Below are 25,182 nucleotides of genomic sequence, written 5' to 3' on the forward strand. Positions count from 1 at the left end.
GGGGTCCTTGTGCATGAGTCGCAAAAACCCAGCTTGCAGGTGCAGCAGGTGGTCAGGAAGGCGAATGGGATGCTGGCCTTCATAGTGAAGGGGATTGAATATAAAAGTAGGGAGGTCTTGCTGCAGCTGTATAGGGCATTGGTGAGGCCGCAGCTGGAGTACTGTGTGCAGTTTTGGGCGCCGCACCTGCGCAAAGATATTTTGGCCTTGGAGGGAGTGCAGAGGAGGTTTACTAGGCTGATACCGGAGTTGAGGGGGTTGAGCTATGAGGAGAGGCTGAATAAACTAGGCTTGTACTCGTTGGAGTTTAGAAGAATGAGGGGAGATCTCATTGAGACGTATAAGATGATGAATGGGATGGATAGGAGGTGGAGAGACTCTTCCCGCTCAAAAAAGACAGTAGGACTAGGGGGCACAGCCTCAAGATAAAGGGGGGGCGTTTTAGAACGGAGTTGAGGAGGAACTTCTTCACTCAAAGGGTGGTGAATCTCTGGAATTCTCTACCCGTTGAAGTGGTGGAGGCTGCCTCGCTAAATATTTTCAAGAAGCGGGTTGATGGGTTTTTGATAAGAGAGGGGATTAAGGGTTATGGGGAGAGGGCCGGAAAGTGGAACTGAGCCATGACAGATCAGCCATGATCTTATTGAATGGTGGGGCAGGCTCGAAGGGCCAGATGGCCTACTCCTGCTCCTATTTCTTATGTTCTTATGTTCTTAGGTTCATAAATTTAAACCTGAGAGCTGGCACATAAGATCCTGAATGAACACTTAAGAAAAAAAGTATAAAATATTACTCTTGCTTCAATGAACAGTTGTTGAATAAGAAAGTTGCTCAGTGATGCCCTTTCCTCTTGTATACAGCAATGGAATTCATGAGAAGCATGCACACATCTTGCTCTTTTCAATGCACCACTTGTTTAAAAAAAAGTGATATTGAGCAGAAATGCAGAAACGAATCAATCAAACAAACATCAGCAGCACTGAAGCACCAAGACAAAGGAACAGATAAGAAGCACGTATTTGCCATTGAACATAACAGGAAACTGTGACAGCACGGAATTGTGCAGGGTCGTTTATTTATAGTTTATGTGGTAGCAAAGTTTTGAACATATTGAAAAGGACTGGTGCCCTCAGATAAGCGCAAACCCTCCAAAATGCCATTTGATTCTGAAATTTAAAAATTAGAAGATTTTTAATACAGTTTACACTCTGGATAGTACTCCACTGTTTCAACCACTTTTCCAAAAGTGAGACACAGAACGTGATGGTTTACTATGCAATGCTTCACATCACTGCATATTAAAATATGAAGTTACATTTCTGTAACATTTCAATTTCACAATAGTGTAAAATTCACTTAACAGTTTCAGTTCTGAAAGTGGGACAGAGAAATCAAATGACAGGCTTCACTGCTACTCTGGCATTGGCTTTCTGCACTGTTCTAATGAAACTCAAAGAAAGAATGGTAACTTATTAGGCACTGAACCTTTGGATTCAACACCAAGTTCAACAATTTGATATTATAACCTCGCTCCCATTTTTTACACAGCAACTGGTGACAATACTGTTATTTTCATTTATATTTCCTCATTGTTTCCTCACTACCATATTATTTTGCCTTGTACATTGATTCCTCCTTGTTTAATCTCTCCTGTCTTCCACCCAACCACAGAAACTACCCTTTCCCCTCTCTTCCACTTTTTTCTGTGCCTCTGCACTTGTTTAAAACCTGCCACATCACTAACCTTTTCCAGTTCTGATGAAAGGCAATCAACCTGAAATTTTAACTCTTTTTCTCTGCACAGATGCTGCCTGGCCTGCCGAACATATCCTTTTTCTATGTTTCACTGGTTTTCAGATTGACGCAGAGGGCAATCATGATGGTGATTCCTGTTGTAGATAATATCGATGAAGACTGCAAGGGCACAGCCTGGGGAGGAGCTGTGACAGCAATGTCCTAATTTCTGTGTTTAACCGCACAATGTGCAGGCACCAAAGGTGACCATCAATCTCATCCTATAATAATGTGTGTGCTGACAGCCACATAAACATTAATACAGCAAAAGCTGGGCTCGTATAAATGGGATTTGCTGGCTATTGGATGAGAAAGAAAGAGGAGAAAAAAGAAAGCACAAGATTTGCAAAAGTAGTAAGTTATGGAGAAAGCACTTTCTATTTAAGTATCTGTAGTTTGCTGAAGTTCCAGGGCTGAATCACTCAAATGGAAATGATACACACTACAAATGAATATCCCTAACCATTCGAAGTTTAAAGATTTATGGATCCTTTGATCAAACTTGAACAAAAAGCTATATGCCAATTAAAATTACTCAGCTGCATGGCATGAAGCACCAGGGTGCTAACCGTTAATTTACAGGGAGAACATGCCTTTAGATTTAAAGTACTGCACGTACACAAAATTGCTCAAGACTGATGGCACCATATGCAGTTACCAGTTTACAAATTTCTTCTGCGGAGCTTTCATTCAGCTTCCCTCAGTCAGGAATATTGGCTCATAGAACCTTGACAATAAAGGCCATTCAGCCCATTGACTCTGTACTGATCACAATCCCACCCAGGCCCTATTCCCATAACCTCATTTACCCTGCAAGTCCCTCTGACATTAAAGTCAATTAAGCATGGCCAAACAACCTAACCCACACATCGTTGGACTGTGGGGGGGAAACTGGAGCACCCGGAGGAAACCCATGCAGGCAGATTATAAGAGCACCAACTCCTGCACAGATTTTAAATTGTTCCACCCAGTTCTCACAAGGCATGAGAAATGAGTTGGGTCAGATTTTCTTCCTCTCCAATTCTTCATTGCATTCAACTATCCCCCTTGTGGTCTCATTGCAATCACAAACCACAATAGCACTTATTAGGGTAAAAATGTCAGCCATCCTGAGATTCGAACAAACAACCATGGGATTGTCTCAACATCATTGAAATGGTGCATCAAAAAATACTGGGTGTTAAAAGCAGAATGGCTGTTACTTTGAACCACAGAATGTTCCTGTGAAAGCCAGGAACCTTTGCAATTGTACTAGAAAAACATATACTGACCCCCAGAGGAAGAGGATCAAAAAACTCTTGTCAAAACATGCCTCAGCTTAGTTTCTTCCTCTCAAAGGAATTTTCATTTGTAGCCAAGTTTTAAAGGCATTTGATAGCCACTGTCTGTAACTATATTGTGATGGCATGTATGGGCAAAATATCTTTAAATCATTCGATTAAATTGCAATAAGAATACTACCAAAAAAGAGGAAGTATGGGCAGAAATTGTATGATCCACACAAGATTTGCATATATTGAATGGTTGAATGAATTGTTACACTTGCTGTGGTGAACAATCTTGCATGTAACTTGATCTATGAAATGATCTTTTATGAGACTATTCTTTAAACTAAATTATTTGTTGATTCCTCATAACAAATCCTTCTATAAATATCGCTCAATTAAAAAGCTTGTAATTAAATTGCGCTTTTGAAATATCTTTCAAAAGGTTAAGAAATAGCTGTATTAGTGAATGAAAATAATCACAATTATCATCCTTTTCTTTGCTGCTGCCCATTTTTTTCTTAAATGCTTTCCACATGCTGGTGGATACTAAGTCTGGCCATGTTAGAAATCTGAAAGAACAGCACCAGTGCTAACTTTGTAAATCCTCATTCCCATTTGATCTCGCGTAATTTACTGTGTAATCCACAGCTCAGCTGACAGCTGAATAAACTCAAACCCCCACCCCAAGAAGCACTTTCATGGTTTGTGATTTGTCATCCAGAAGCATCAGTGCATTACCTACCCGACAACGAGATTGTCTGAAAAAAGAGTCACTGCTAATCCAATCATGGCTTACTATCCCAACAATTCATCATGCACAAATCCAATTACTTGCTCATTAAACGAGTAACAATGGATTGATTGAAACGTCAGTCACCAGAGGGACACAATTCCTTCATTCACTAATACAGCTAACCTGAATTTCTCAGCTTTAGGAGGACACTTCAAAAGCAGTTTTTAAATTGTAAACATTTTAATTGAGCAATATTTGTAGAAAGATTTGTTGTAAGGAATCAACGTATAATTTATTTGGAAAGATAGCCTCATGAAAGACCATTTCATAGGTCAAGCTGCATGCAAGATCGTTCACCTCAAAAACTGGTCAAATGAATTGTTTCATTCAGTATGTACAAATCTTATGTGGATCATACATTTTCTGCTTATACTTTCTCATATAAACTTTTTGTTAATATTCTTATTGCAACCTTTACAATTTGCAGCAGCACAGTGGCTAGTTCTGCTACCTCACAGCGCCAAGAGCTCGGGTTCAATCCCAGCCTTGCTTCACTGTCTGTGTGGAGTTTGCACGTTCTCCCCATGTCTGTGTGGGTTTCCCCCAGGTGCTCCAGTTTCCTCCCACACTCCAAAGATGTGTGGGTTAGGTTGATTAAGGGGCAATCTTGCCTGGCCGATGTCAGGGCAACTAACAGGGCAAATACGTGGGGTTATCTGGGTGGGATTGTTGTTGGTGCTGGCTTGTTGGGTCAAATGGCCTCCTTCTGCACTGTAGGGATTCTATAATTCTATTAAATATACATTGCGTATACCTGCTGTCACAGTATATTAACCAACTATGGTTGTCAAAAAACAGTGGGAGCAGTTTCTGAATTGAGTCTGCTTTGCACCCCATCACTCCTGCAGTTTCTATCCAGAGCACTAATTCCTTCCCACATTTAACCTTCTTTCTTTCCCTCCTATCCCCAAGCATACATCCCAGCTTTTAGCCTTTGCTTCTTTTTACTGCATGCTCTGAGGAGACATATCTTTCTTACCACCACCACTGTTCCTCACGCCTTCCCAATCAGATTTCTCTACAACCAGAGCTCTCCATTTACCACTGGAAACTTTACACTGTGGCCTAGAATTCCTACCCTATCCATGAAGCTCTTGTCTGGAGTCTGCCATGCTGACCACTAGTTCGAACCCAAGAAAGTGAGCATGAGAGAAGAGGGTACAAAAGAAAAGCCAAAAGGAAAATTACACAGATTGGACAAAAACTGCCAACCAATAGTGAGCAATGCTACAATAGATCTATTACCATAATTAATTACCTAAGTATTCAATGCAATTTTTAGCAGTCTCTGCTAAACCTGAGAAAGTCATTTAGATGTAATAACAGATTCAAAATGACTGTTTAGTTCCTATTTTCGAGAATGAAGTATTCACAGGCTCTTTGTACGTGTCCCCGCAGTATACTTTAAACTGCAATCTGAATCACTAATGATCACATACCAAAGCAGATGGACTGGAAAAGTCTCCTCCTGAAATGGATTCAGCACAAGTTGCACCTGACACCTATAAAAGAATACATTCATTTCAACATCACTGAAAGATCAATCCTTTAAGAACTGTACAATATCTCGCATTCAGAAGGCATGTCATACACAGAAAATTGTCCCACTTTATCTCACATGGTTTGATTAAAATCTTGTACGTAGAGTCACAAATGGAATGGGTGGGAGGGAGGAACTAAAAGCTGGTGATCATTAACTGGCTTTTCAGCATTTTAACAAATGTGAACCATGTACTTAAAGTGGTATGCTAAAGGTTAAGCATAAATGGAAGGTGCTGTAATCAATCTCTGTTAATTTCATGATGGAGTGTATAGGTATGGCAGCTTACATCTTTGATGAATAGTCACCATACCAAGCTGTTGGCAGGTATATTGCAGCAACTAGAAATGAAGACAGGTTTTTAAAAAATAAATTTAGTTTAACAAATGGTGCATGAAAATATGAAAGAAATGTTGATACTTCTTGAAGTTGTTTATTAGTTACACAGTGTAGGACACACCTATTGCTCACAATCCCAGCAACTCTCTCTCATTTCTTTTAGGCACATTGCCACAGTCACCTGCTACTGTTTTATTCCCACCTGAGTTTTGTCACTTTTGACAAAAGAAGATTACTGCAGAATATGAAAGAATATGGAATTAGAAAAAGAAAAAAAAAGAAACAAGAGGCTTACATTAGCATGTACAGCACCTGCCTTAGTTGCTACCCCGCCAGGATAAGGCCACCAATTTTTTAAAAAATATTTTTTCTGAGATTTATAGATAATAGTAGCTGAGATATAATAGCACATTGATTTAAACCCTTAGTTTGATAGTTGTGGGCAGTTTGGTGCTTACACTATTGGAATGATGTTGAGGCAATAAGATTAAGGACCATATCAGCCTGTGCAGTGCTTGCAATGAACATCAAGCTAAAGAACGGCTCATGACATACCAGACCATGAATGAAGCTTAAAGTAAACCTCTTCACTCTCTCAGGAACCGACCCTCTCATCAGTGTTAACAGCTTTCAGGCTACTGGGAGTTAGACTTGGTGACGTCAATGACTTGAGATTGTAGAATGGCTGAAAGTACACTTCAGTCATAATGGCATTCCTGACATGGTGATAAGCAACTATGACCCTCAGTTCGTTGTGAAGAGTTCAGACATTTTATGAATTATTGGGAAAATCAGCACAACACATCATTTCTACAGTAACTCCAGTTAAATGGAAAGGCTGACGCAGCAGAAAAAATTCCTAAAGGAATAATTAAAAGATTGTGTAGATCCAGCATTCAAGGTGATGTTAGAGTGAAGAAATCCATTCACTGAAGGCATGGGAACTAGTTCAGCTCAGTGAATAATGTCACGCCATACCCAAAATACTTTCCCGATAGCCAAAAAATTACTGGAGCCAGATGTAATAACAGGACTGAGGGACACACCCAAATGAAACGACAGAAAGCCAAATCTCACTTTAATAAAGCTGCCAAATCATTTCTAGAGTTGAGAGTTGGAGAGCCAGAGTGCAGACATTCAACACACTCAACAAAAGTCTGTTGCCCATTTGGCAATGGCACAGTGGTTAGCACTGCTACTTCACAGCACCAGGGACCTGGGTCCAATTCCTGGCTTTGGTCACTGTCTGTGTAGAGATTGCATGTTCTCCATGTCTGCGCGGGTTTTCTCTGGTTGTTCTGGTTTCCTACCACAGACCAAAGATGCAGGTTAGGTGCATTGGCCATGCTAAATTCTCCTTCAGTGTACCCGAATAGGTGCCGGCGTGTGGTGACTCAGAGATATTCACAGTAACTTCACTGCAGTGTTACTGTAAGCCTATTTGTGACTAATAAATAAACTTTTTTTTATGGGGAGTCTGCGTAAAACAGTTGTCACCTGGATCATCACGTGAAAAGAAACAACCAGGTACATCATTGCTGCTGCAGACATGTATGCGATGGGAGAAATTTCTTCTTCATAGCAGACAGCTGATGAGGAGGGGAGATTTTTGCCGACTGAACACTGGGAGTGACAGTCATTCCATTCAGAGGACAACTGGTCCTCAACAGATGCAACAGATCAGCAGCACACGGCAGGTCAATAGTATTCCCTGGAGAGGAAATTCACTCCAGAATTTGGAGACACCAGACAACCAACCAATAACAACTTACATGTGTATCACTAGAAGACCTGAACACTTTAAAGACTGGGGGCGGAATCTTTCCCTCCCACCTGCCATGGCAATTGTAGCGGGCAGGACATGGATCACGCAAAGTTCTGTTGACATCGGGCAGGATTTTGGGGCAAGCATGGCCCAAAAATCCCACCTCATGCGTGCAACGTATGTGTAGAGCCAGGCAAAAGGGAGACAGATGAAAAACAACAGTTTTCTGTTTGTGCGTGATGAGTTTCTTTATAGATCCTGTGTGCAGGTAACTTGCAACTTCAAGAGTGATGTGCTTTTCTCTTTTACCGAAGAGTGGGATGTTAAGAGAAATCCTTTGCACAATGTTGCCTATTGTAGGCTGTGGATTATCACAGTCATATGACCTCTTTCCTTTGTGAGCAAAATGTTGAGGCAGGAGCCATTTTACCCACTGCATGGGACAAATGGCACCCACTGTTGTTGCTTTTGAATCACATTCTCCTTTTTAGATTTAGTCAGGTACGCAACTCAACTGAAAATCTGACAAGTAGGATGTATCCAATGTTTTTAAGCTCTGGGTGTACAGTCTGCATCATTTGGCTCTGTTACTGAGGTTTAAGTTTATTTGTTAGTGTCACAAGTAGGTTTATACTAACACAGCAATGAAGTTACTGTGAAAACACTCACATTGATGTCAGAAATAGTTCACTGCCATCTGGAGTCTCCCAGTCCTCTAAATTATTTACAATAGGCTATGTTTCATGGATTTAGTTGCCTAAAATATTCTCATGCATTATGTACTTAAACTATCTTTTCTACTTACAGGGGAATCTGGAGGATATTCTTCATCCCTTGAAATTGAACTATTAAAAGCCTTGTTGAACGTTTCACTGTTTTGCTTGTGCTTTTCAATTGTAGCATGGATAACCTAATAAAAAAATCACCACAGTTTTGTGAGATAGCCAAAAATAACATTCTAGAACAAAGAGGAAAATATTTTACGAATGTTACATACCTGAAACCAATCTTTCCGTTCTTCCTCCGTCCTAAAAAGAATATTTTTGAGGTTTAATTATACTGATTAGTTGCCTCGTGTTTTATTCTTGATGTCAAACATTCAACTAACAAGTATTAAAAAAATCTGTTTTTGGAATATCTTCAATAAATTGCAACGTTACTTCACAAACTTTGTACCTTGCTTCAGTTAAACAATCATAATGACGTTTTTTTCCTCTACCTGGTCTGAAGTTCTAAGGACCGTTGTTTTCCAATTATTGTAAACGTATGAGTAACATTCGACTTTGTAATTTCTTGCACCTGAAAAACAAGAGTTGTATTTTTCCAGTTGTAGCCCCAAAAAAAGCGGTAATCATAGTACGAAAGAAGCTATTCAGCCAGAAGATGCCACAAACCTGCATGCCAGCAATGTCAATCCTTTCTCTCACGCTGAACTTCTGTCCCATCAGTCGCAGCTTTGGCACACAGTAAAGTACCATATTGTTGAACTGAAAGCAAAAGTGTTGAATTTCAAATTGTATCCATCCTATTCCAGTTGTAATGCTCAGACAACCATAAATGTGGATATCTGCAGTTGGCAGCAGACAGACTGAAATGTTTTGTGTAGCTTTTGGCAAAATAAAAATTGGTATAAAATATTTTAAACTATTACAGTACAAAACAAAGTTTCATGTCAATTTTAGCAACATGCACATGAAGCAAATAACTTAAGCTGAAGCAGTCTAGATAGCAAGCCTTGTCATTGTTAAGTCAGTGGCAGAATCAAGGTCAAAAGCAACTTTTCCTAATTCTAAATTACAACATGTGAAATTATTTTTGGCTGAAATGCTTTTCAGAATTTTTCCAAGTGACACACATTGATTTAGTGACTCAGTCAATGCATCCATCAAACTGAGTGCAATGCATGTTCCTGCAGTCCCTACAAGCATTCTACCTGATCTCCCTTCAGTGGTAGCACTCTCATTTTTGAGTCATGAGATTGTGGGTTCAAGTCTCAATTCACTTCAGTCGGGTGCTGACAGCTTGTGTATAACATAATAATAACTATATACTGTGTGAAAGGAGTTAATATAAATCTAGCTCTTTCTTTACTGCTCCTTTCAAAAGTGATTATGCCTTTCATTAACTGCAAATCAACAAGAAAGATTTTGAGTTTGGTGGGTGGAGGTGAGGCAGGGGTAATAAAAAGTACCCCGAAGAGGAAATTAGGAAAGCAAGGTCAGTTTTAAAACTATCGATGTTTCACAATCTTCTGTCTTATCTTACTGTTTCAGTTAAGCAAAACTTTTCTATGTTTGCACCATAGCCACAGTTGCTTTTGAAAAAAAACACACCCAACTATCAGAGCCCAATTATATCACACTCCTGTTGGTCTGCCAATGGAAAAAGTGCCTAGAAAGAACTTCATTAATCAACTCAATGCCCTCAATATAGGGATGGATATTTGTTGCTGAAATAGGAGACAGAAAAAATATTGTCAGTTATTTAAAAACGAAGGGTTTAGTTGGCTTACCAGAAACAGGTAGCGATCTTGAGCTGAGCCATTCTTAGCTGACAGCTTTTGGATGTGCCCCTCTTTTATAAGTTCATTAGCTGGATTGACAATATCTGCTTCACCTCCAAGTCTCTCATATACTTCCAGCAGCTTATGCATTTTTTCCTACCAATACAAAAAAGTTGCACTTGATGACTTGATAGTCAACGTATCATGCACTCCTGTAAAATCATTTTCCTTCCTGACCAAGGAAACAACCATATGATGTGATTGTCCTTTGCAAAAAGTCTATAAAGCGAAGAACTTCTCTGCTTAACATTTAAATAGAGTTTGAGTGCATCAGATAAAAGCAAAATACTGGGGTGGCTGGAAATCTGAAATAAAGACAAGAAATTTTGGAGAATAAGAAGCAGGGTATGGCAGCACCTAGCCATCAAACTGAAATGATGATGCTGTTTCTTCTGCCACAGATACTGCATGAGGAGTTGAGTATTTCCAGCATTTTTTGTCGTTGTTTCTGATTTCCATTATACATAATATTTGTATTATTTTGAACAGGAAGTTATGGTCATACGTTAATGCCAGGGACCCAGGTTCGATTCCTGGCTTGGGTCACTGTCTGTGCAGAGTCTGCACATTCTCCCAGTGTCTGCATGGGTTTCCTCCGGGTGCTCCGGTTTCCTCCCACAGTCCTAAAGACATGCTGGTTAGGTACACTGGCCATGCTAAATTCTCCCTCAGCATAACCCGAACAGGTGCTGGAGTGTGGCAACCCCCAGGGGATTTTCACAGTAACTTCATTGCGGTGTTAATGTAAACCTGCTCGTGACACTAATAAACAAACTTAAAACTTTTCCATGGCCAGTTTTAATGTTAGTCGGGAGAAACATCTGGTGCTTGATAGTCATATCTTGTTTCACTTTGTTGCATGTTTTGCTTCCTTGTCTATGTGCCATTTTCCAGTCCATTGCTGTATCCCACTCCCTTGCCTTCCCTTCACCATCACCTGCTCTGCTTCATCCCACCCTGTCTGTACTCCACTGCTCATTTCTCTACACATTATCTGTAACTGCAACACTGTTTTACGTACCCTATCCTTTTCTTCTCCCCTATGTGCTCTATGAATGATATGTATTGTCATTGTTTTTTCCCGATACATGTGACAATAATAAATCAAATCGTTATGAAGCGACATCGTACCTGTGCACTCAACCTGACACTGGCTCCATTTAAGCTTGGAGAAATTTAACAAAACTCCCAAGCACATGCAGTTCAATCTCAAACATCCACTTTCCAAGCGCGTTTAAAGATCCACGCTGGGTAAGCATGTCATTTTGTGCGTTTTGTTTCTGTCCAAAGTTCTTGTGCGTATGTAAATAGCATTGACAGAGACAGGAGAAATGGTGAAACTAACTGGGAAAATACTACATCAGTTAGCCTGCAGAGGGCGTGATATGCAGACAAACTCTACTTCATCCCTAAGCAAAGCCTTCAAAGTATTTTAAAACTACTTACAATTAAGCAAGTTTCTCCAAAAATGTGAATATAAATATCAGGTTTGTAAGATAATGGTGAGATACATGAAACGTGTTGATTTTTTCAGGATTGTTGGCTCTTTATGTTTGTTGTCGTGTACAGGTGATTTATTTAAATGCATGGGCCCTTCAAATTCTTCTGTGAAACCGTGCATCTGTAATCATTTGAGGGGGGCTGCCTTGTGCACAGTCTGTGGGTGGGGGGTGTACAGTTTACAGGCAGGCATTATTACAGGATGATGCAAAATGCATATCATAAAGCTAAGTACCCACACAAATTTTACACCTAGAGTCATAGAGGTTTACAGCATGGAAATAGGCCCTTCAGCCCAACTTGTCCATGCCATCCTTTTTCTTAAAACCCCAAAGCTAGTCCCAATTGCCCATATTTGGCCCATATCCTTCTATACCCATCTTAATCATGTAATTGTCTAAATGCTTTTTAAAAGAAAATTGTGCCTGCCTCTACTACTACCTCTAGCAGCTTGTTCCAGACATTCATCACCCTTTGTGTGAAAAAACTCCCCCTGTGGACGCTTTTGTATCTCTCCCCTCTCACCTTAAACCTACGCCCTCTAGTTTTAGATTCCCTTACCTTTGGGAAAAGATATTGGCTATATAGCTGATCTATGCCCCTCATTATCTTATCGCCCTCTATAAGATCACCCCTCAGCCTTCTAGGCATCAGAGAAAAAAGGTCTCAGTTTGTCCAGCCTCTCCTTATAACTCAAATCATCAATTCCCGGTTGCATCCTAGTAAATCTTTTCTGTACTCTACACTATAGTTTAATAATATCCTTTTTATAATAAGGTGACCAGAACTGTACACCGTATTCCAAGTGTGGCCTTACCAATGTCTTGTACAACTTCAAACCTCTGCATACAAAAGTTGTAGGCTGGAACTCTCCGACCTAGCTTGCAGCTGGGATTCTTCAATCCCGTTCCAGCAAAAGGAGATTTGTCTGAATACCAAAATCTCTGTTCTCACTGGCAGTGGGCATGGGACAGACAAAATTGGAGAATTCCAGCTATAATTATAAGTGTGAGGTGATTCATTTTGGTAGGACAAACTTGAATGCGGATTACAGGGTCAACGGCAGAATTCTTAGGAATGTGGAGGAACGGAGAGATCTTGCAGTTCATATTAACAGATCTCTGAAGGTTGCCACTCAAGTGGACAGAGCCGTGAAGAAGGCTTATAGTGCGTTAGCGTTTATTAACAGGGGGTTTGAGTTTAAGAGCCGTGGGGTTATGCTGCAACTATACCAGATGTTGGTGAGACCACATTTGGAATAAGAACACAAGAACATAAGAAATAGGAGCAGGAGTAGGCCATCTAGCCCTTCGAGCCTGCCCCGCCATTCAATAAGATCATGGCTGACCTGAAGTGGATCAGTTCCACTTTCCTGCTTTCTCCCCATAACCCTTAATTCCCTTGTCTATCAGAACTCCTCAACTCCGATCTAAACTGTCCCCTGCTTATTTTGAGGCTGTGCCCTCTAGTTCTGCTGTCCTTTCTGAGCGTGTTATTCTAAGGAATATTGTGTTCAGTCCTGGTCACCTCACTATAAGAAGGATGTCGAAGCACTGGTGCGAGTGCAGAGGAGATTTACCAGGATGCTGCCTGGTTTGGAGGGTAGGTCTTATGAGGAAAGGTTGAGGGAGCTGGGGCTTTTCTCTTGAGAGCGGAGGATGAGAGGTGACTTAATAGAGGTTTATAAGATGATGAGGGGGATTGATGGAGTGGATGTGCAGAGACTATTTCCTCAGGTGGATGTAACTATTACTAGGGGGCATAACTTTAAGGCTCATGGTGGAGATATAGGAGGGATGTCCGAGGTACATTCTTCACTCAGAGTGCTTGGGGTATGGAATCCACTGCCTGCTGTGATAGTGGAGTCAGACGCTTTAGGAACTTTCAAGTGGTTATTGGATAGGCACATGGAGCACACCAGAATGATAGGGAGTGTGATAGCTTGATCTTGGGTTTGGACATAGCTCAGCACAACATTGAGGGCCGAAGACTGTGCTGTACTGTTCTATGTTTCTAATTTCTGTTTAGAAGCAGAAAATAACTCTGTACATTTCTCTATAAAAAGAGAATCTATTTATAGAAACTGCTAGAATTTATTTGCTACTTCAAGTCAATCAAATAATAAACTGTCTCCCCAAAATTGAATCATAGAATCCTTACAGTGCAGAAAGAGGCCATTTGGCCCATTGAGTCTACACTGACAACAATCCCACTCAGTCCCAGTGACCCCATGTATTTATCCCGCTAATCCCCCTGACTCTAAGGGGCAATTTAACATGACCAATCCACCTAACCCTCACATCTTTGGAGTGTGGGAGGAAACCCATGCGGACACAGAGAGGAAGTGCAAATTCCATACAGACAGTGACCCAAGGCTGAAATTGAACCCGGGTCCCTGGCACTGAGAGACAGCAATGCTATCCACTGTGCCACCCTAAATTATAACCATCTAAATAACCCAAAAAACCATAAGGGCGAGGTACCTAATAAGGGTTTGGACCAAGTTCTTTGCTCTTGTTGAATGAACATTCAGAATGTGACTAATTTATGACCCCTAACCTAGTAGCCCGCGCAATTTGACAGTGGGTTGCACAGCAGTAACTGTTGCAACGCTAAAGGAAAATAGAGGGTGTGCCAAATATATGCCCCGTAATCAGCAGGAAAATAGTAATCATTTCCTGGTCTTATATCTGGCTGCAGTGAGTCATTAATCTGAAAAAGGGAAGGAAGTCTCTAAAAACTGTAAAGAAATGGTTCAAATGATGAAGGCTAGACAGTTTGATCTATGAACGGAGGGGCTGACTGCTTTTTCCCCAACCACGTGGACTTGGGCTCCTGATAAAGGTGTCAGCATTTGGCAGTGAACGGTGAACTGCAAATAAAGGTCCAGATGTTCCAGGTGACTAGATAAACAGTCCTAGTCACATTTTTTCACTTCCACAGTACAAAATCGTGAATTGTTTGTGGATGTGTTCGGGAAATTGCAGAAACTCCTTTTGCTGCCAAAGTTACCAGGCAGAATTTGTAAGCACACCCACCGCCCACCTTCCCAGTCGATCATAGCAGTTAATCAATTTCTGCAAAAACAGGAACTTGTATAATCTGAAAATGCCATTGCTTTAAAGAGCGAGGAGAACTGAAACTGGCTGGTTAATGAAAGTGGCCTCAAATTGATTTTTTTTTCCTCCCCCCTGCATACTGAAAGGACTGAGGTGACAGGTTGTAAAAGATTTTCAATAAAAAGCAAACAACATATGGCCAACACAGTTTCATTTCCACAGAATTCCTTTCTCATTGGGACCATAGCACTTAATTCCCAATGGAAAGTACACAACGCAATGAGTGCGGTGCAAAACAGTACAGCAGCTTCCTCACCATTTTCCGAATTGCCACATTGGAATGGTTGGCTGCCGTTGAAATGAGCTCCAAAGATTCTGAAATGTAAAAACATTGATTTAATCTATAAATTACACATCTTATCAAAATCCAGTTTTACAAGAAACATTTTTCAACCTTAACAGCTGCTTTTTCGTTTAAAATATGGGGATAGGAACGTGGGGGTGGTATTTGATTCGGAAGATCAGCTGTGATTGTATTGAGCTCAGGGGGGCAATATGACCTACTCCTGCTCCTATTCCTTATGTTCTGAAGGGAAATTTGCATTTATTTCCCCTTTCTCCTCCTGATCCAATCCATCTGCCTCAAGGCATTCTCATATATTATGGAGTGGGTCCATGGAGATTGAGCTCATCCCGCTATCTCATCAATCTCCTTACTTTCAAGCATCAGCCTAAACAGTGAGCTTAGCAGGCTATTTCACTATGAGGTGCATCGCAGGTCTGCTATCGTGCCTGAATTCAGGGTAGCAGTAAGACAAAACAAAATAGAAGCAGTGATCAGAAATTAAGTCATTTGGCTCAACGTATCTTTTACATTCTATTTCAAGAACCATACTGACCATTTTCCATTCTCTTAATCGTCCAGCTCATATCCATACTTCTTATGATTTAAGAAAATACTTATTTCCATTTTAAGTATTGCATTATTATTCAATATTGAACAACTGTTCACCTCAATCTTTTTTTTGCAGCAAGTTTTATGGACCAATATTAATATTTATCAGAAGGCTAACTGTTTCTTAGATTAACAATCGGGATTTGGAAGGTCAGTGCAAACTAGTCAAATTTGTAGACCACATCAAACCAAGGCGGCAACTGAATTCAAGGAGAAAGCTCACAGTGATTTAGGTTATTTTCACAAATGTTCCAGAGTCAATCCCGAATACTTGGTTGAACACAATTGCCCAATTAAAAATTATACCACTATTTATCTTCATCTGTTGTTCTATATTGTGTCACATGTACTAAGGAACATGCTCCTTAGTACTGCCAATGGAACGAAGCCTGATGATAATAACTCTATAATCCTACACAAATTAATCTAATTTCAAAATTTTCAACTGCAATGACTCAATTGATATGAAAGAGGTTTACATCTGTAACAAGATGGATAAATATCTTTGGGTGAAAATCTCAGGCTCTCTCCCATTCCTTCTGATGTCAGATATGAATTACCATCCCGCCTTCTGAATAATGGTGAGATAAGAACAACGTTTAATAACTTAGTGCAGCAATGCAAAAGTTCATCAAAAGCTTAATAGAATTTTGAACTGAATAGCAGAGATGTTCCAAAAAGTGGTCCAGGAATGCTCTTAATATTGCTGCATTCTTATGCAAAACCAACTATACTCCTAAATAGAGTGTTATTGATTTATATGGAATCGACAGTCTCTTTTTAAAGGAGGCTTGGTTCTTACTCTCTGCATCTTTCCTATCCAAAGAATCCTCAGGCAGTTTCTTTAAGTAATCCTTCAGAAGAAGCTCGTAGCGAGGAATGCGTTGTACTGGCTCCAGCATGTGGTGTTGCAGTGTCAGGTTACCACAAACGTCTTGCTTCTGTTAAATGAATGAAACAAATTAGTTGATTAAACAAAGCAATCAAATCATACATCTCAAATAAGCAAGAACCATGACCAATAATATCACCAGGGGAAACCTTACATGTTTTAGCCAGTAGGTAGTGGAGGCTAAATAGTGCTCTTTATATCCGATACTCTGGTTCAGCTACTAGCTTAGTGAAAGCAGCCATGTGTGCAGACGTTCTCATACTTTCCTTCCTCCTGCGTCCCTGTGGAAAATATTTTGCTTCAGCTCAGCTTCTCCACCAACAACGCAGCTGAGATTGGGAATGCTGAGAATCTGCCATTGGCCATTCCACCAAACATGTTGTTTTAGCCCATTGGTTATCCAAGGAAATGCTTGCTAGTATCATTATAGAACTTTAACAGTTCCACATTGTAGGTATGAAGACAATGTTTTCCGTACAGTTATTTAGCTGTGTATATGATCCTGCTTTTAGATATGGGGGAAAAATTCTTGTAACAATGAAAATTTGTGGTACCATGCTTTTATTTTACGGAATTACACGATCCCACAATTTTACAAGTGGTCAAATCTCATCTAAATGGGAAATTAATTGATTTACAAACTTTGCAAAAGAAATATTCTCTTGGAATGTGAAGGTTAGCCTGCTATACGTGGGTGACATGGCAGCACAGTGGTTGGCACTACTGTCCCGGATTAAATTTCGGCCTTGGTTGACATTGTGTCGAGTTTGCACACTATCCCCATATCTGTGTGGCTTTCCTCTGGCTGCTCTGATTTCCTCCCACAGTCCAAAAGTGTGCAGGTTCACTGGATTGGCAACACTAAATTGCTCCTTAGTTTCGGGGGATTAGCAGAGTAAATACATGCGGTTATGGGGATAGGGCCTGAGTGGGATTGTTGTCAGTGCAGGTTCAATGGGCCGAATGGCCTCCTTCTGTACTATAGGGATTCTATGATATATGGTGCTTTTGGTGACATCAGAAACGATGTGAAATGCATTACAGAATCCGTGGTTTTGCTGATCAATTTCAGGCTGCTGAAGCCTTAAGAAATATAATTACCTCTAACATAGAATATATTTTATTATAATTACCTCTAGTCTGACTTTAGTTTAATTACATTATCACTTTTGTTAGAGGGACTGGTATCCTAGCCTTTTTCAAATCCTGTTCAGTGCCGCAGTCCCAAGACCTATAGCACAAGCACATCAATACACTATGCATTGAAGGACAAAATATTCATTACCAAACTCAAAATCTCGTGTATATTTTATTTAACAGAAAATATGTCAACAACAGTTTTCTTCTGTAGATTGCATTCACTGAATAAAACATAATAATCAGTAATTAATACAAGGCCTGTCACCTCTTCTCTCCTTAAGGAGAAGGCTATAAAGCTTTGATTCTGCTTCAGATTATTTTGTACATTGAACCTTTGGTTTACAGTTTATTCATTAGTGTCACAAATAGGCTTACATTAATACCGCAGTGAAGTTACTGTGAAAGTCTCCTAGTCACCACATTCCAGTGCCTGATCGGGTACACGGAGGGAGAATTTAGCATGGCCAATCCACCCAATCAATACATCTTTAGAGTGTGGGAGGAAACCAGAGCACTCGGAGGAAATCTACACAGACACAAAGAGAACGTGCAGACTCCGCACGTACAGCGACCCAAGCTGGGAATCAAACCTGGGTCCCTGGCGCTGTGAGGCAGCAGTGCTAACTAACAACTGTGCCATCTTGCCGATTTGGGTAGTACAAATAGTGAACCTGTGTCTAAACCAATAAACTTCATTACAGTTGGATACTTACGAACTGCTGTTTGATGAAAAATGGAACTTCATACTACGTTAAGAAATGTGAGGTGTTCTAAGAATTGTATTTCCTGAATTCTTAATTTGGGATATTGGAACATTTAGAAAAAGGCATGCTGGAGGTTACCAATTGGCTGATTAAGTCTGCCCTGTCATCTTGTTAGTCACAACAGGTTCATATTTTTGAATGCTAGAACCTTTCCCTTTCTTCATGTTGCTTTATAATTTTACTTCTCAAGTACAAATCTCTCTTTTAAACCCCTTCATTGAATCTGCATATATAACTTATGTGCAATGCCCTGCACATTCTCAAGCCAGTGAAGTCACTGCCTCCCCCAGCAAAATTCTGGCGCAACAATTGTGTGTTCTGAGCCTGGTTTCCCCCTACCAAATAAGAATCATTCCCTGTCTGTGGCAATTCCATTTATTACTTTAGCATCACAGTCAGCTCAGCTCTTAATATTCAGCTCCATGGAAAAGAACCCATGTTTAGTCTTTCATTGGGTCCCTTCATTCCAGATACCAATCATTGGATTTTCTCCAAGGCTAGAAGTTTCTCCCGAAACTTCAAAGTGAACATTAAACAAGACCCTCTACTTGCTCAAGTACTAATGCGCTATTTCCTTGTTTTAATAATTTGCACATTTTACCAGATCAGTAATTAGTTTATTAAATGCAGCCTAACCAGTTTATCCAGTTCAAGAATGCAACTCCTGCACTTTTTAATCCTTAATCATTTTCTAACCAATTTCCTATTCATGAAGTTCAATCTTCTCCATTTCTTGTGTGGAGCTTTATCAAATGCCATTTGAAAATCCAGGTATGTGAATCCATTCATTTTTCTTTCTTACTTCAGGGCTTCTGTGTGAAGAATACTGGAATTTACAAAACAGTTATGTTTAAAAACGTCTCCTTTAACTTAAAATAACATTGGAAATTCCAGAAGCACATGAGCTAAGAGGTAGGCCCATGTGGTCTGGATGCCACTGGGAAGGAGGGAGCTCAAACAAGAACTGGCTGAAATCAAGCCAAGTTTTCATACCTGTACACCATTGTTCTAATAAAATGTTGACTGCTTATGAGACAAGGCTAGAGAGAAACTGGCTACTGCTGTGGGGAGGCAGGATGCTTCCAAAAAAAAATTTTCTGTTCTAAAGAAAGGGGGAAGAACGGAAACAACCTTTGGGGATTTAAGAATCAAGGAATCACCAAGCTGGACCTGGCTGATGGAAATAATATCCGGAATACTCAGCCTGAGCGAAATGACATTTGCAGGACACTGGAAGTTGCAATCTGCCGCAGCAGAGAGAAGTGAATCTGTTGGAGTAACAATGAACCTGTTCTTGTAATGCTACACATCTGCTAGAAGTCCGGTGCACAGCATAAGGGATTAAAAGACATATCTTAATTATGTTAGCTAATGCAAAAGTATCTTTGCTTCAGTTTGTTGTTATCACTTGCCTGTTAATTAATGTTGGATATTCATTGATTTTAATTTGTGTTATAGTAGAAGTCTTAAAAAATTGATAATTTGCCCTTCAGTTATGTCTGTTGGTTGTTTGGAAAATTCATTTCTTTTTAACAGTTCTTGTTTTCCTAGGAATCTTTTTTAACACTCTTTAAACAAGAACAGCAGTTAGTTAGTGTCCTACCTTTCAGAAAAACATGGTAAATTTCCCCAGATTACATATTAAGTGCAAATGTACCTGGCTCCTGAAAGCACATTCAAGCAATTATCCACTAACAAACCATTAGTCTGGAGTTACTTGCTCTGTCTCACTCCTTTTTTGAATAATGGTGTTGTATTCGCATCCTTCCAATCACCTTGGTAACTACAGTGATCTTAGGGAAAATAGTCCTATTGACTGCCTCTTAACAATTGCACTTAATATTTTATTGTTCCTGAGAACTTCAGCTATTCTTTCAGAATAGTTTAAATCAGCACCAACCTAATTATTAGATTGATTCAGCTTCTCAATGTTAGAGATTTGGGTGTTAAAATCCAATGCCAGATATAGAGCATGCATTGAGGTGCTCAGAGTGCTGCATTATTGGCAGTGCTGTCCTTCCACTAAGATATTAAACTGGAACCATATCTATCTGCCTCAATGACTTGGGTTGATATTGAAGCTCCCAGTGCACAATTCAAAAAGCAAAGATTTCTCCCAATTTGCTGACCAAAATTCCACTCTCAACCAGCGCACCAAAACCATTCACTTCCTTGCTGGAGACAGCAAATGTTGTATTTACCTACAGAATAACATTGATTGCACTTCTGAGATCATTGTATGTGAAGCACTTTAAATCATGTCTAAAATATCTGAAAAGACACTGTAAATGCATGCTCTCATAACCTGCGTAAAAATTTCCTCAAGGGTTTTATTTCTAAATCTGAGAGTCAAGGTGGGACAATGAAGTAATTACAATCTGGAACACGACCTGGGAAATACTATAGCTCTATTCATGTGCATACTGAAACTAAAGGCGAGATTTTAATTCCAAACAAATTTCCAGGAAGCTCCTGTGAATTTGTTACCTGCTCAGCATATGCAGCCAAATCATAGAATCATAGAAACCCTATAGTACAGAAAGAGGCCATTTGGCCCATCAAGTCTGCACCAACCACAATCCCGCCCAGGCCCTAGCCCCACATCCGTACATATTTTACCCACTAATCCTCTAACCTATGCATCTACAGTCAATTCAGCATGGCCAATCAGCCTAACCTGTACATCTTTGGACTGTGGGAGAAAACCAGAGCACCCGGAGGAAACCCACGCAGACATGAGGAGAATGTGCAAACTCCACACAGATAGTGACCCAAGCTGGGAATCGAACCCAGGTCCCTGGAGCTGTGAAGCAGCAGTGCTAACCACTGTGCTACCGTGCCCCCTCATGCAATTTTAACTGCCAGACTTCACTTAAATGCCACCAATGTACTTCCTGTCTAGAATGGTCATGAATAAAACACAGAGCAGTCACTGGCAGGTGAAGGCTAGGTGGCCATTTGCTGTTGCCAGCATCCAGATAAATGGTGGGACTGGATTACCCAATGAGCAATGTCATGGGCGACCCAATAGTTATTGTTAAAATACCTCCATCCTTAGGAATACAACGTGCCAGAAGATTGCCACATCACTAAACAAAGTGGGCATTTCAGGTTAGATTTACCCAGCTCAACCTCAGAATCAAATTGATTCAGCTGGATTGACAGTTTTGGGTAATCCAGGCACCAAGATGACGATTATTTGACAATGAATCAAATATCCTTCAATTGCAATGTCTGAGAAATTGTTGCAAGGATACACAACGTAAATGAAATGTTCATGTGCCAATGTTCCATTACAGCTTAAAACGAAGCATGGAAGGAACTCCTGATCCCTCATTATCAGATACTGGACGGAATTCTCCAGCTCCCTTTTAGCAGGTTTTCCAGCAGTGAAGGCAGCTCGCCAGTGAGATCTTCCAGTCCTGCTAAAGTTGATGGCAATTTACACATCCTACTCTCCCATGCTGCTGTCGGGGAACCCATGTTGGTGTCGACTTCTTCAGGGCCAAAAATCCCACTGGTGGGAAGGACTGGAGAATTCTGCTGCATGCCTCATGTCTGACCTTAAAAGGTTTAATTCCAAAAGCTGCAACATTCTATTTTAATGAATGAAAAATAATGGGGGAATTTCCCCTTTCTGATTTCAATACATTCCATTGTTACCCCACCTCTTTAATCTTGGGTTTCTTTTAATAAGATTTTTTATGTGATTTCTCTCCAATATTTGATCAATTATTTGTTGCTGTCTCAGTTTTCCTGGACAGTCAACTCTAAAATTCACACGTTCCTCGCCACTTTTGATGTTACAACAGCTACTCCCACTGTATGGGAAATGTTAATTTATCAGGCGAGAATTGGCATTCTTGTTCGGAGACAATCGTGACAAAAATCTGCCTTGCATTTTCAACATAAGAGTTAAACTTCATTTGGAAATAACCTGAAACCACTTCAGTGCAAAAACCACAGATAATCCAATACAAGATCACAGATAATCCAGGGAAGGCTGCTATCGACTTCTTTTATGCTACATCAACTAAGGTTAATGTGTGCACACGAGGACTTGCAGATTTGCTTGCATCTTATGTCAGTCCTCATTTCCAGTAACTCACAATTACATAATTGTCATTTTGGGGCAATGTCAGTTAACGTGGCCTGTATATAAAAAAGATGACACACCAAGCAAGTATGTAACCATTTTACAATTATAAAGGCTTTTAATTGCCATAGGATTGGCATTGGAATCCCGCCAGGAAAAGCGAATTGAAATGAATCTATTTAGCTTATTCTACCTTTATGGAAAAACTGAGTTCCATCTCTAGGCTGTGTAACTTCATTCTGGATCTGCACTTCAGATGTTTTACCCGCAATCAACGAGAAATGACAATTAAGAAAGGTGCCAGACTCAAACATGTTGAGCAGTTTAAAATACCACAATCTTTCTATGTACATAAACAGGGTTCAAAAATTGGAAACATTTTCCTTTGTAGATTTGGCTAAATCTGGACTCAAAATGCAAATAAGCAAATGTGAATATTCCCCCATAATGCAGAGAACTCACTTGAATGTCTTGAATAATGGATTTAAATTGGGACGATCGCTGTGTCCAGGAGTTCACCAGGTCCATTGCTCTGTCAAAATTCTTCACATACTCCCCATACATCTTTAGGAAAGGGGCTAATTTTTGAAGAATATCGCCTAATCGAGGGTTCTCGCCCCTGTAATTAACAGAATGGACAAAATTATTATTGTCTAACTTTGACAAAAAGATGCTGAGTCCATTTCAGATTGCAATATGAAATGAACCAAACTCTGCTTCCAACTTGTCCAATTACACTCCTGCAGTTTTAGTTGTCAGCTTTCTGCTCATTTTCTCTCGTAATGAGAAATTTCTTAACAATTGGAATTTCATGAAAACACGCCATTACGTAATTGAATAGGCTGCCAATTTGTTCACAATAGAATACTATTACTTTCTAGATTTCAAATACCCAAAGCATTTCAATCCCTTTTCCAGACAAGAGCTCAAAAGTTTTACATTTACTTTTCTCTATTCTTAATAGCTAAAATATCCACATATCAGCCCCACACTTCTAACCCATAACCCTCCGATGAGCCAAAATCCTCTGCTCCAGGCACTCAATCTTTTTCAAAGTAGCTTCTCTGGCTTAGATTTGTTAGTATAGTGATAACTCAGTCTCCACTGACATTTACTCCAGCCTCTGCCTCCGAACTAAATCCCTGCCAATGTAGTTGCTCCCTTGCTTAAGTTAATGGGAAAGTGGCAACTGGAATATAACATGGTCAACCACTCTGAGCAAAGAGATTTAGATCAGAGTATTTTCCAGTGGTGAGAAGCTCAGATTTGTGGAGAGGCAGGGAGAATTAAGGATCCATGTGTATATATCACTAAAAACTGTATACACATCATTACAAGTAACACAATTGTATGAAACGTCTATAATTTGTTTTGACTGTACTGAGGTACCTCAGATTATAACATGATGATTGTAGAGAACCTCAATATTACTGCACTGAAAGATAGCCATTTTGAAATGTTTGTAATGCCCTTTCGGATATTTTATAAAGTGTATGTTTGCAACAAAGGAGTATTTCAAGAAGGAAAGATTAAGGGATGATTTGATTGAGGTGCTCACGATAATTAAATAATTTGATAGTTTCCGTTCATCTGCCCTATTTCCCCTGGTGGGACCATCCAGGATGCAAGGGCATAAACTTAACTTTAAAAAACTGGGCCATTCAGGGTGATGTCAGGGAGCCCATTTTCTGCACATAGGTTGATGGAAATCTGTAAATCTCACCTCCAAAAAAATATTTGAGTTTAGGCCAATTGAAAATTTCATAACAGGGATTGAGAGGTTGTTAGGTAAGGATAAATCGGAAACAAGTTGACAAAGACAGAGTTAAAATATTAAACAGCCATCATTTAATTGAGTAACAGAATAGGATCAAGAGTCTGAATGGCCTACTCTTGTTCCTATGTTCCTGTTGCAGTGTCAGTTGGCATCCTGACTTGGAATTGTTCCCGCCATCTTCTATCTCCTCCCCAAACACCCTCCAAAGTCACCCCTTCGTTCATCCATGACCATGACCTCTGGTCCAAATTTAACCACCTTCACTAATATTTGGGCCATTCCTTTTGCCTCTGCTAGCCCCATCTCCTGATGTTACTGCACCTCCCAAGGTAATTATAAACACAAATATATAACATATTATACATAAAAATACAGTATACTTGAATAAAGTTAAAAAATTACATAGGCTAGAATCTTCCAGCTGCTCTTGCCGGTGGGAAATTCCAGTCCTGCCAATGACACAACTTCAGCAAATGGGCTGCCCAGCAGTGAGGAGTACATAGAATGGGAAGATCCCAGTGCTGGCTAATGGCAGGCCACCTCTGCTAGCATGTCATAAGGAGTGTGGAAAATCTGGCCATAGAAGCTGATTTGAACACATTTATGGGTGTCTATGCTGTCATGGCCCTCCCCCAACGACCTGCTCTTCATTCTCTTCCTAGCCTCTTAGCCCTTTTTCATTCCACACCACCCTCTCTCATCAGATGATGCTCAAACTTCACTCCTATAAACTTCTAGGTTCCTGCATCACCATCCACTGTCATCCCCAGTCCAACATTTTCAGCCTGTAATCTTGCAGTTGCCAACCCTCCTGGGTTGCAACCACCTTCTAGAATGGTTGATCAGTCTCTGGGTCATTACTGCTGAGAGGAATATACTTCTGTACCTGCAGTCATGCCTGCCACAAGCCAAGCCATCAACCCTTGCCCCCTTACCA

At 40.2% G+C, this 25,182-nt stretch overlaps 1 protein-coding gene across 1 annotated transcript in view; it reads right to left on the minus strand.

Moving 5' to 3' along the window:
• Positions 1-25,182, minus strand: part of LOC145337651 (FYVE, RhoGEF and PH domain-containing protein 3-like) — a 95,710-nt gene that overhangs the window by 30,043 nt on the left and 40,485 nt on the right. Inside the window, exons 5-13 of the mRNA XM_080182471.1 lie at positions 22,931-23,087; positions 16,379-16,517; positions 14,938-14,996; positions 10,012-10,158; positions 8,894-8,986; positions 8,719-8,798; positions 8,497-8,527; positions 8,305-8,409; positions 5,295-5,357 (exon numbers count right to left, since the gene is read on the minus strand). Of these exons, the coding sequence (XP_080038597.1) occupies positions 5,295-5,357; positions 8,305-8,409; positions 8,497-8,527; positions 8,719-8,798; positions 8,894-8,986; positions 10,012-10,158; positions 14,938-14,996; positions 16,379-16,517; positions 22,931-23,087 (874 nt within the window). The remainder of the gene's footprint in view (positions 1-5,294; positions 5,358-8,304; positions 8,410-8,496; positions 8,528-8,718; positions 8,799-8,893; positions 8,987-10,011; positions 10,159-14,937; positions 14,997-16,378; positions 16,518-22,930; positions 23,088-25,182) is intronic.

Source organism: Carcharhinus amblyrhynchos, chromosome 3 (assembly GCF_965287045.1).
Source record: "Carcharhinus amblyrhynchos chromosome 3, sCarAmb.v2.hapA, whole genome shotgun sequence".
Taxonomy (NCBI): domain Eukaryota; kingdom Metazoa; phylum Chordata; class Chondrichthyes; order Carcharhiniformes; family Carcharhinidae; genus Carcharhinus; species Carcharhinus amblyrhynchos.